Source organism: Erithacus rubecula (genome assembly GCF_903797595.1).
Source record: "Erithacus rubecula genome assembly, contig: SUPER_Z_unloc_1, whole genome shotgun sequence".
Classification (NCBI taxonomy): Eukaryota; Metazoa; Chordata; class Aves; order Passeriformes; family Muscicapidae; genus Erithacus; species Erithacus rubecula.
Window position 1 is genome coordinate 3703064 of NW_027635590.1, and position 12503 is coordinate 3715566.

Here is a 12503-nt window from a genome sequence, read left to right on the forward strand (position 1 = left end):
ATTTTGATACCTTTGATATTTCATGTTAAATTTTCAGTGATTCGAAGATTATTTAATTTCATTTGAAGAGGTACTGTAATCTTTACTGACAATACAGTTGAAGGTAAATGCATAATCATTCTTGTATCTATAGTAACTACTTTTTCAGAGTTAATTACAAAGAAAGTATGGTTGTGATCTTATTTTTCCTTCCTTTTCCAGACCTTATGGCAAAATGGAAGTACAACATCCTTTCAAAGTCCCTTTCCAATTAAGAGCTAATGGGCACTTCTGAAAATGCTTTTAGATTGTGTTATGCACATACCTCCTGGGAGGAAAAAACAAGTCTCATCAGCTTCGATTTTTATATGGAGGCCTGACTGAATGGCCAGCAGTACAGAATTTGATTCTTGCTCTGCAATGTTGTTTCATCTCTTCTGAAAGCCAAATACCTACAAGTGAAAAGCTTCTCAAGCTTCACTAAAGTTGGGCATCTTACTGCAAAAGTTCGTTTTGTGATTCACAAAATATGCATAATACATTGAACTGGTCATCACAACTGAGATATGACTGGAGGCACAGGAGTGTTGTTAAAGCTTCCTATTGCTCCATTGTTTAATGAAGTTCCCTTTGGTGATCTCTTCTGCTTAAGTTTCAGTCTTTCATTTTTCCCAGATTTCACCTGTAGCATCTCCTTTCTTCAAGAGCAACTCCAAGGGCTCCAGTGATAACCTTAGCATTTTCCTGTTTCTATTTTTAGTTTATAGTAATTCAGTATTCGTGTACAGCTATCCTGCTTTGGCTTCCTCTTAGACTAAGACTCTAAAGGTGGCAGTACTCAGAAGAAACACTCATTTCTCATTGTCAGCACACTTCTTGGAGTAGATGTAGTACATTATCCTGGTGTTTACATACCTTTAGAAAAAAATCACTAAACTAGAAAATTTTAGAAACTCCTATATACAATATAAAATTTCTACTGGACATCAGTGCATTTTCCTCAGGATAGTTGTGTTACTAGCACTACACAGAAACCACAGCAATGTTTTTTGGGGTTTTTGTTTGTTTTTTTGGTTGTTTTGTTTTGGGGGTTTTTTTTTTGTTTGTTTGGTTTTTTTTTTGGGTTTTGGTTTTTTTTTTTGTTTTTTTTTTTTTTTTTTTTTTTTTTTTTTTTTTTTTTTTTTTTATCTAACTGCTGTTTAACAGCTGGGACTCAGCATTAATTAATATCTTTGGGTACTCAGTTTGAGACCAGTTCAAGGAACATTGCATTATGCTGTCAGTGCTTTATAAAAATGCGTTAATTCAAAGAAATCAGAGAGTTAATAGCTTTGAATTCAGGTAACAGGGAGTTTATTTTATGAAAAATAAAACCAGTAACATTTTACTCTGTTCTCCCAACTTTACAAGAACTCTCAATCATTTTATTACTATTCATTCACTCTTACTGTTTCTCTCTATAACACAGTATAAACCATAGTTCTCCTGTGTGGATGTTTAGCATGATTAATAGTGCTTCATTTTATTGATGAGTGCATTATGTGTATTGTACATGTTGGACCAACATCAAGATACTGCTCTTTAACTTTGTATTTATCAATGTAAAGGTAACTAGCTGCCCCTTGGTTTGTGTCCCTATTTGGGTGGCTTATGCCTCAGAAGGAGCCAAGAGGAAACAGGAAGTCTTGGTAAGACTGAAATTAACCCTGAAACTGACTTAATAAGCAAATGGAAAAGATTCTGCTGTAAATACAGCAATTTTCTTATCTCTGAAGTATGGCTAGCTACCAGGGCTAGTGCTTGGGGATGCTGCTTGAAAAAAAACAAACAAAAAACCCAGATATAAAACATCAGACATTGGTGGTAAAATAATGAAGGACTATGCTTCATTTGTGTCAGTTTCCTTTATTCTAAGTCTTCCAACATTGCATGTCTGGGTAATGCATGTCTTCATTTACCTCACACCTGTTATGTTAGCAAAAAGCTGTGCAAACTGTGTATAAGCACACATTCAAACATTTGTGAACCTGAATGAAAGAAACTGAAGGGAGAATGCAAAATACTGCACAACTGGGAGTCACTACTTGATTTGTTGTAACTTTCATGCACTGCTCCTACCGGTAAGTGAAATTCCTCAATTGTACCAATTTTTCATCTGGTTTAGAACACGCAGTTTTCTGAGGATTGCAGTGTCTAAACGGCTTTATACAGACAGGAATATGACAGGGACATGTTCAGTTGCCAGTAAAACAAAACAAAGCAAAAAACCCCCAAACAAACAAAAAACCCAAACAAAACAAAAGCAACAAGAATAGAATAGAATAGAATAGAATAGAATAGAATAGAATAGAATAGAATAGAATAGAATAGAATAGAATAGAATAGAATAGAATAATAAAATAAAACCAAAAAACTTAGCAAGTCATTCTTAGAATCATCTTAGAGGTCTGGTATTGCTGTTCCTGAATTGCTAAATGTAAACCTGACACACCACGTACTCCACTAGAAATGTATCAGATCCAAACTATTTCAAAGTGCACAGAGAACGCAGAGTGAGGTACGGAGCTGCAAACCCCATGCAGCACTAACTTCTTCAAGTGCAGGGAGGAACTGGGGCAGCAACAGCTCTTCCATCAACAAGCGCAAGCCAAGCAAACGACGAGGAGGCTGGAGACGCCCTCACACCGCCGACGCGGTCAGCGTCCTCTCCGCAGCACGGTCTCGGGGATGCCTCGGACGCGGCCGCCTGCAGAATACATGGCCGACGGCGACAGTCATCGCTCCGCAGTCGCATCGCCGTCCTGTCGAGCCCGTGCCCGTTGCCGCGCCGCGCCAGAACCCAGCCGGCGCTCGCCCGCGGGCCCTCCCCGAGGCACCCTCTCGCCCCGCCGGACACAGCTCTCCTCTCTCCCGGAGCGGCCCCGAGCGGCGCCGTCGGGCGCGCAGCCGGACGGTCCCGGAGCGAGCCGCGGCATCCCGCCAACCCGCGCCCCCTCACCGCGCCGCCCTCGAAATGGCCGCCCGGCCGCGCGGGTGTCCCCCTCCTCCGCGCACCCCCCCCCCGCTCCCGGGGGAGACAAACTCCCGAACCGCGGCACCCTGCGGAGCTGGGGCACCCCGACCTCCGCGCCACGGAGCCGCCGTGCTCTCCTCGGAACGCGGCGGGGCGGTAGAAAAGGGGGGATCAGCCGCGCCGCCGCCCGTGTCGGGGAGGCGGGGGCACCGCGTCTTGCGGGGCTGCGGGGGCGCCGCACGCGCTCCCTCCTCACGGCACGGAGGGTTAATAAAGGCCGGCGGTGCCTGCCCGCGGCAGGGCCACGGCCGGGGCGCCTCTCCGCGGCCCTGCAGTCGCCGGGATAGGGGCGGCTCGCCCGCCACTCCGCGAGCCGCTCTGCCTCCCCGAGGTGCCGCCGCTGCCTCGGCGGGACTCGCCGGCGTGTGAGCCGCCGCGCGGAAGGAGCCGCTCCGCCTCTGACAGAGACGCGCCCCCTCCTCCCCTCCCCACCGCCCGCCCGCCCTCACCTCGAGCTGGCGCTGCCTCCCCGCTCTGCCGCCGCCGCCTCGCCCGCTCGCCACTGCGCCCCGCTGCTGTCCCCCTGGCGCCTGGCCCCGCTGAGGGGCGGGTGGCCAGCCCAGCCCTCTTCCCCGCTGCCCTGCTGCGGCTGCAGCGTCTCTCGATCCCCGCTGCAGGGAAGTCGCAGCGGCGATTGCCAAGCGGGAGGAGAGGACAGGAGAGGAGTGGAGCCGCCGGCGGCTCGGGCAGCGCGCTGCGTCTGGGTCTCCGGGGATGGACTGGGCTTCGTCCTGCGCCTTAGCCTGCTCGCGGAGAGGAGGGCGGTGATCGTCCGCCCAGCCCCACAAGGAGGAGAGGCACCCCGGTTAAATGTCACGGCTCCCCGTCCGCTCCCCGCCGCCACCCCGCGCATCGCTCACCTCGGGAGGGGGCTGTGAAGGTGGCGGCAGAGGCAGTCCCGGCTGCGGCGCGCCCCGCCGCCGCTCGCCGTGAAGGGAGCGCCCCGGCAGCCGCCAGGTAAGCGACCGGCACCCTCCCGGAGCCGTCGGGGGTGGCGGCCGCGGGGAGCCTGCCCGTGAAGGCAGAATAAGTTTCACGATGGGGGGGCTGAGGGGGGGGGGGGTGGCTCTGGAAGGGAAGAGGATCCCCGCGTCGTGGGGGTCTGTGCCTCCCGATGTGAGGGCTGCGGAGGGGACAGCCGGCGGGACGCGATGCAGCAGAGCCCTCCACTGCCGCCCGCCCGGGCTGGCCTCGTCCCTGGCCCCCCGAGGGCTCTTGGGCGAGCGCGGACGGCGCTGCCCGCCCGGCAGCGGGGGGTGCTGAAGGAGAGGTGTCGGGCTGCCCCTGTCGCGGGCTTGGGGGGCGGGACGCCATGCCCAGCATCACACCTTCCCTAGGGAAGAGCTTTCCCCACCGGGCGGGGAACCCTGCGATGGGAGCGGGAGTCCTCCAGGGCTCAGAGCGACATGCCACAAACACAATAGTCCTTTGTCACCGGCCAAGAGATGCTTCTACACCTGCGTCCGCTGCTGTGGTGGATGTGCTCGTTGGAGTACGTGCATCAGTAAAGTGGGTCTCGGGGAGTGATGGTGGTGGTGCACGGTGAAGGCACTGTTTCACCTTCTGCACAGCAAATCCAGAATAGCCCCCCCTTTTAGGAAGCAGCTTGAAGTACATGCAGGTGCTTCTGAACATACCTGGAAGAAAAATAACGGCAAGAAAATCTTCTACTGATTCATCATTTGTCCAGTCTCTTCAGCCTGTTCTATAGTTGCTGGAGTAAACAGGCAGTGTTCTTAAGCGTATTCCCCTCTAGCTTTCCTTGCCAAGCAAGGAACTTCAGTGTGTTTTTATTACATGCTGCTGTTTTAAAATACCGTTCTTTCAGAAGATTTTCTCATTTAAAAAGAAAAACCTCCCGTGTAAAAAGGAAAACACTGAACGCTTCAAAAATAAATCAGATCTGAACTTGCATTGCTTGCCAAGTGCAGGGTGGTGGTGGTGGGGGCAGAAAGAAGCACACAGCTTTTCTGTGCCTTTGTCATGAAAATGAGCCATGCAGTCTTTATTTCAGTCAAAACTACAGCACTAAGGGAATGGAAGTAAAAATTAGTTTGTGTAATGTTCATGGAGGTAAGCCATAACCTGTAAAGCATGAACACAATAATTCTGAATCCTTACCCCAGTTTTTACAGTGACACATCTGGAATCAACAGATCTGCAATATAAAGTATGCATAAGATTTCACCTCAAACTAATGTATATGCCCTAAAATAATTATATAGCATTTCACTTATCACTCAGAACTACAACAGCTGCCTCCACATAAAGGAAAAAAAAGAAAAAAAAAAAAAAAGAAAAAAAAAGTCCTAGGAGGTAGAATAACAAGATATGCTTTCCTGAGCTCCTACCTTCCAGTGAAAACCCCAAAATTAAAAGTCATTGTCTCTGTCCCTTCTGTATACAATCAAGGCACCAGCAGTTTCATTAGAGGCTACACCCTTTCTTTCCAGGAAGTGTTTCATTGTAGAGTTAGAGCTGCTGTGTGGTCTACTTTGCTACATAATGGGCCACACAGAAGAGTTCACTAACGTCAGTATGTTCCTACTCCTACTGTATATATATACACATAAATATCCCAGGCAAAATGGGATCTTTTTCTTCAGATCAGCACTAAAAATGGTTGACTCCTCAGCTACTGTGCCACCTCCTTATTTTTCTTGAAAACTAGTGATTTTGACAGCAGCTAATATATGTGCATCAGAACAGTGATACTATTCCTTTTAAGTAAACAGAATATCCCTGAAAATGTTCTTATTGCTCTGAATTCCCTCTTCAGAGAGTAGGAATAACACCTACATAGGAGGAACAACACAAGGTGTGATCAGCTGCATAGAAACAGCGTGGTTTGGTAGTATAACAGGCATCAGATCTTTTGTTACTGTTCTAGAATCCAGACATTCTATGAAAGGGCTCTAGGAGGAAATGTTATCCTTGCTGTAGTAGCAGCAAGAGGTGAAAAAATACAAAGTATTAGAGAAGCTTGTTAGCTTAAGCAGCTGTCCACAAGTAGTGTGATTAATACTCTGTTGGCATGCTACTGTGAACTAATACCAGGATTTTGGTATCCAGCAGTTAAGAAAAAAGACCAAAGTAACTTACCCTTTGTAGTTCTGAAGCTGTATCATTTTTCTCCAACACAGGCAGTTAAGGAGGTCTGAAGATTGGAATATTAGCGGCCCTGTGCCAAGTTTAACAATGTAAGCCTATGCTAGTGCCTTTTCCATATCTTGTATTAAGATCATTCAAATAACATAAACACAGGGTGGGTGTGGTTACTGGAGAGGGGGGATATTGATAAGGATTCTAGGAGTACTTCTGTGGTGATTTTTCTAAGTCATGCTGATAGGACTGTTGCTAGTTTTCAGAGGTTTTGGATTTTTTGTTTGTATACCTTTCGACTGTCTAAACCCTAGCGAATAAAGGGGAGGGGGGGAAAGGTTAAGGAGTTCTGAAGGCTCTGTATGTAGCTGTCGGTTGGTTCATTGGTTTGTCCTTTGTGAGAAGGTGGATTTTCTTATAGCTGTTGCTGGTAATTAAAAATCCAGATGATGGACAAGTGGAGAGATAAGTAGATCAATTTCAGTAAATTTATATGATTCTAGGAATGTTGCTGCATTCTCCTACTGCAAAGGAGCTTATTTGAGTACTATAGTGCATTTTGCTGAGTACATTCTAATTCTCTGTGATTTCTCTTCATGTTTTGTAGAGATACCCAAGAAATTTAAGAAAATTCTGTTTCTAATTCATCACTGATTGACATGCCTCTGTCATAAGGCCGATTTGGATAAGCTGTGTCTAATTATGAATCTCTATAAATTATTGCTCATTTCTAATTTGTAGTGACTAGTTTAACTGTTGATTTTCCAAAATGTTTTCATCTCATGTATTTTCAGCCAGACACTCATTTTTCACCTAATTTGAAAGCATAAAATTTAGATTTTCTTCTTTTCTGGAGAGCGTGGCCTTTCTGTTACCTTAGAAAAACATGAAAATAGATGAAATAATTCTGCAAAGAATGGGATTGGAATATTTTAAATTTATAGACATTGGTCCTCAAGATATGCAATATACCAATCAATACTTTCTGTGCTGAGATATCAATATTATTCCCATGAGATATGCTGAGTAGAATTCACATTTGAGCTGCTTCCCATCTCATAAGCCTTTTGATTCCTGGGGACAATTTCATTTCTTAATGATGAAAATCTGTGGAGGGAGGAAACAGAGAAGATAAACTGTCATCAGTGTTGTATAATGACATTTTGGTGGCCCATTTTCTGTTGATATAATGCAAATCCTGATTTTTTTTTTTTCTCTCAGCAACTATTCTATGAAGCAGTAGTTTATGAGATTATTTATAAACATACCAACCAAAATTGTTATTTGATTAAAGTCTAATCTCTCATTCCCCTTGAAGCTGGAAGTAGATATTTGTATCAGCAGATTATAGGCAAGTCTTGTCATATATTTATATATATATGATATGTGTTATAAAATTATGATATATTGTTAGAATATGTAACTATGATATATTTTTAATGTTTCAGATTGATTATTATTATAAAAGTCCTATTAAATCAGTGTGGATGTTTAGTGAACATTTCTTCTCTGTGGTGGAATTAGTGGACCATTTAACCCATTCTTCAGAAATACTCTTAATTACATGAAAATAGAAATAAGGGTGAATTGCAACTAATATTTTATTGAAACTGGAAAATTTTCAGACTGATTCTTAGTATTGATTTGCAACTCTGCTAATAGTTTTCTTATTCCTTTCATAGTAGGCAAGGGTTGCAAGGAAATTCCAAAATTATGTCTGAGTTGGTGTATTTTAAATGGCACAGTCAAAGTAGGTGATTCTTAAAAGAATATATATATTCAGAGGAATAAGTGTGTCTGAAGGAAATGGATATCTGGATTTTCACCTAATGGTCTTATTACATTTCCTAAAAACAAAGAAAACTGAGTAAATTTGGTTTTAGTTGGACAAATAAAGTGACCTTATTAGCTGTCAATCTAAAAATTAAAGTTGCAATGAAAGAAAAAAAATAGAATATTTGCAAACTTTGGTCACAGTTGGAAATAAAACTATAATGTATTTGAATGGAGTAAATAGAATCATCTTCAGCAGAAATATTTGTCTCTATAAAAATATTTCTTTATTGTGGGTTTTGTTTAATTTACTGCAAAATGCCTGTCCTTTGGTCAAATAAGGGAAGAATATATATTCTACAGTCTTATTTCTTTGTGTTTAGCTAATATTTATATAACAGTACTATGAATTATAATTCATAATTTTTAATAAACACATGTTCTATTAGTACTTTTTTAAAGTAAAATTTGCATGGCTTCCTAAAGCCTTTTTTTTTTTTTTTACATGAAGACAGATTACTTTAAGTGGTAAAAAACCCAGATATATCCCATAAAACTATGCGTAATAAAATCTTAACTCTTTTTTTTTTTTTTTTTTTTTTTTTTAATATTTGAACTTATACTTTAGAAAATTGCTTTTGTTCTGACATTCATGCTTAATGCCTAGGAGCAACGAGTGGTCACTAGTTAAGATTATAGGAACTCAGTAGCACTCCACACCCTCACTTCTCCCCATTCCTCAGCCCCCAATAATTTTAAGTGCACCTCTCTTCAGTGTTGAATATTTGTAAGAACTATGGAGTGGCATTTACTGAGGCGGGCCAGGTGCTATGGTTGAGCTCTCCAAATGCAGATCTCTATCTCTAAGGGAAGAGTGGGATTTCACTGCACTCCCCTCTCTGACATTTTTTGGTAGCTAAGAGTGTAATATGGGGAATCACACCACTAAAGAAACCAAACAGGCTGGTCTTGGAACAGGACAGCTACTTATAGTCTAAGTAGTCTATCATCCTCTGTTTACTTTCCAACTTGCAGATTACCCTTTTATCCCATTATTTCTTTCACTTAGTCTTGTTTCTGAAAATGAAGTTTTCTTCAAATGATATTTATTTCTCAATTGTTAAAATTCATAAACTTTATTTCAGCTCATGTTTTGGTGAAGTATTTGTGGAATAGCAGTAGGTGCTGGCTGTGAAGAGTTTCATAAAAGAGGATTTCTTGAAGAAAAGTTCAGTTTGGCATCTTCAGGGTTCTGTTTCCTTTAACGCAGAAAGGTGTGTTTCTTTGTGACAAGCCATCAAGTAGACTCCCATTCACTGCACATGAGCCTCAGCACTGATATGTTCTCATGACTACTCTACACCTTTTGCAGGCCTACATGTACCAAAGTCAATTGAAATCATCACAATTCTATCTGGAATTTATCAGTTATGCAGGAAGGTAGCATGTGTGGAGAGGACACATACAAAAACCCAACAATATTTTATCATGGTTATGGAGACTGAGACAACCTCAAGAGAGACAAAATAAGAGAAACAGGCTCTTTGGGAAGATGAAATTCTGCTTCCGTTTAGGCCCTGGGGAATGAAAAATTTTGCAACTCTGCAGACATTTAGTTGGAATAGATAACACCTTTCAGCCTAATAAAGAAGAGTTTGTGGCTGGTTGTGACAAAATATCATGCTTCTGAAGTGGAAAGCAGTAGGGAAGAGTGAAACTGGAACAGTGGGGTTTGACTGGGAATGAGAGAGCCAGACAAGCCTGTGGCCCCTCAGTTTGCCTGGCTGTTCTCAGAAGTAACCAACTACACATGCTTAAACACTGTGATTCAATTTTCCAGGCATAGCAATAATTGTCCTGAAAGAAGAGACTGCACATAGGTGCTAAAAATGTGAGATTCTGAAAACCGCTCATCTTCAGTGGCCCATATGAGTACAAGACTTGCTTTAGATGTTCCTCTGAATGGCTCCAGTGCTGTAACTATCAAAGCCAGAAAATTATACAGAAAAAAATGAGACTTGCCGTTGTATTAAATAGAAAGTATTACTTTGACCAGTGGTCTTTGCTGCTTTGAAAGCCAGGAAAACTTTAAGGTTAATAATGTATGTGGGGAGGAACCATTGTGGAAATGGGTTGTTTGTGGCAGTACATGAGGTAGTCTGGAAGAATATGCAGAATTCTACATTAACCAGCAACTTTATAGTCCTTTTGATTGTCGTTTTGTTTGTTTGTTTTTTGTTTGAGGTTGGTTTTTTTTTTTTTTTTTGCTTTTTTTTATTACTGAATGGGCCCAACCAAACCTATTGAGAAAATAGCTGTCTTATGCCAGCTTTTGATTGTTCCATTCCCAATGTAAACTGACACATATTGCAATGAAAAAGAAACACTATAGGAAACATATGAAAACAGAATACGTTCATTTACTGCAGTCTGGATAGTAAAAGTCTTCAAAGAATGAGTGGACCAGTTTAATTTGAGATAAAGCTTCTCTGTGCTCACAACATCAACAGACTCTTGTGCAAACAGGAATTCATTCCAGTTGGGAATGGATTTGGTTTGTTAGAATAGGTTGTAAGGCAGATAAGTAGATTTGCATAAGCGTAAACCCCAAGAAGTTCTTGTTTCTGTTGTCTCCACAGACAATGAAGAGGAAGTAATTATCATAGAGTTATTACAAAGGTAGTGAAAAGATGTATCAAGATAAAGGCATTGGAACAATTGTAGAAATTAAACTGCAGTAAATCATAAGTTTGCAATAGCTTGCTTCCAAGATTTCTGAAGGAAATGCATAACTGAGCACCTGAATAACTTCTGAATCTATAATTTATTTTTAAATGCTATATCTGATCTGGAGGAAGAACAATTATGATAGAAATTGCTAAATAGTAGTCAAACCCCAAGGAAGTAATTGAGAAAAATAAATGTAGTCAACATCTCAAGACATCTAGATGAAGATATCAGGAGGATATGATTGATGCCCACTTTAGGGAGACAGGTATACTAATCTGCTAGGATAACAGTCCTGTCCAGCTTCATTCTCACTGCCAGTGTGGATTAAAGTGAATGTACAATTACATTCTTATTGTAAAACACTTTTCATACTGATAGCATATTTCTTTAAGCTGTTCATATACTGTTATAAAAATCTCGATTGAAGGAACAAAGTTGAATTTATGTTCTTAAGAAAGGAAAAAATAGTAAATGATTTGGGTTTTTTAGTCTTTACAGCAAATACTTCTCTGTTTTTCTCAGATTCTATTCTGAAAATGGAAGCTGTGTTGAGCCATTAGTTCTTTCCTGTTCTTTTAGGGATAGAGTTTTCAGAACAAATGTCATTTGGGACTTTGGAAAAACTAGTTCTTGTAAGAAATATATACAAATTCTACTTTGACATAGAAGTAATTAAGTAGTGGGCAGTGTTATGCCATGGGGAACTGCAAAATAAGTCATCAAATTACTCCTGTCAAGGAATTACTGTGGAAAGACAAGTTAAAAAGTTTTATACATTAAAATAATATTAAGGAGGATACAGAAATCTTGCTTAGATCTTTTCAGCAATTATTTTGTACTTTTACTTTGTGAACAGTTTTTGTATGTTTGAAAACAGACAAATGTAAAAAAGAAAAAAAATCACTGTGATGTGTTGATAATTAGAACGCTACATGTACTTTAAGATAAACATGATAAAGCTTCCAAAGGAAAATAATAGAGATATGATGAAGATTAATAATAAATATTCTAGTTTCTGTGATGTTTTTCCCCATTAGACAAACAAAAAGTCATGTGATAGGTAAATAAATTTGAATTGCTATTTTAAAATTAATAGTCCATTAACCAAAAAGTATTGAAGTAAGAATTTCAGAATTTTTTTCTTCCCCAAAACTATAGAGGTGTTATAACCAGGCAAATTTTTTAAACTGCAATACAATTTTCAAAAACATTTAAAAGGGTGCATTCACTGAATATCATGAAAAATCTTTTGCACTATGCCATGTGTCATGATTGCTTCCCTGAATTTGGAAATTTCCATATCTTTTCCCTGTGGGGCTTTGACTGTTAAGCTGAAACTATGTACACTGCTGTAAAGTGAGCATACCAGAGAATAGGAACCGTCAATTTAATTGTTGGTCCATTGGTTGCTGCACTGCTAACCAACTTGATTTACATGGTTCTTTGGCCAGTACATGCTACTCTTCATGGTCTTGCTTGGAAACAAAACAGTTCACTTTGCAGTGTGGGTAGACAGTAGCCTTCAAATACATGAACACTGTGTTACAATCATGCAGTGTGCTATACACCATCTTGATATTAGATTGTTAGATTAGATTATTAGACAACAACAAAATTTGAGTTTTTACTTCTACTTAATATTAGTTGATTTTACTTTAAAGTAGCTTTTATAAGTATTTGAGGTTTTCTATTTTGTTTGAATATATGTCAAGTGAAAGTTGTGGAAAAGAGATTAGGGTTAGATTTAACAGGCTGAAACAGTTTGTTGCTCATTCAGTTAGGGCAACTGTACTGAATATTTGGTGCATCTAAAGATAATGACTTTTTTCACTGTTGCATTTTATAA

At 41.1% G+C, this 12503-nt stretch overlaps 2 protein-coding genes across 2 annotated transcripts in view; one reads left to right on the forward strand and one right to left on the reverse strand.

Annotated features, from left to right (window-relative positions):
* Positions 1-2430: 2430 nt before the first annotated feature.
* On the reverse strand, positions 2431-3905 carry LOC306814651 (uncharacterized protein; the record flags this gene model as incomplete). Its single annotated transcript, XM_079330908.1, has 2 exons — positions 2431-2725; positions 3502-3905. The coding sequence occupies 2 exons, from the start codon at positions 3903-3905 to the stop codon at positions 2659-2661; spliced, it is 471 nt and encodes a 156-aa protein (XP_079187034.1). The 3' UTR covers positions 2431-2658.
* Positions 3293-12503, forward strand: part of LINGO2 (leucine rich repeat and Ig domain containing 2) — a 463407-nt gene continuing 454196 nt past the window's right edge. Inside the window, exon 1 of the mRNA XM_079330903.1 lies at positions 3293-4009. The gene's annotated coding sequence lies outside the window, so the exon portion shown is untranslated. The remainder of the gene's footprint in view (positions 4010-12503) is intronic.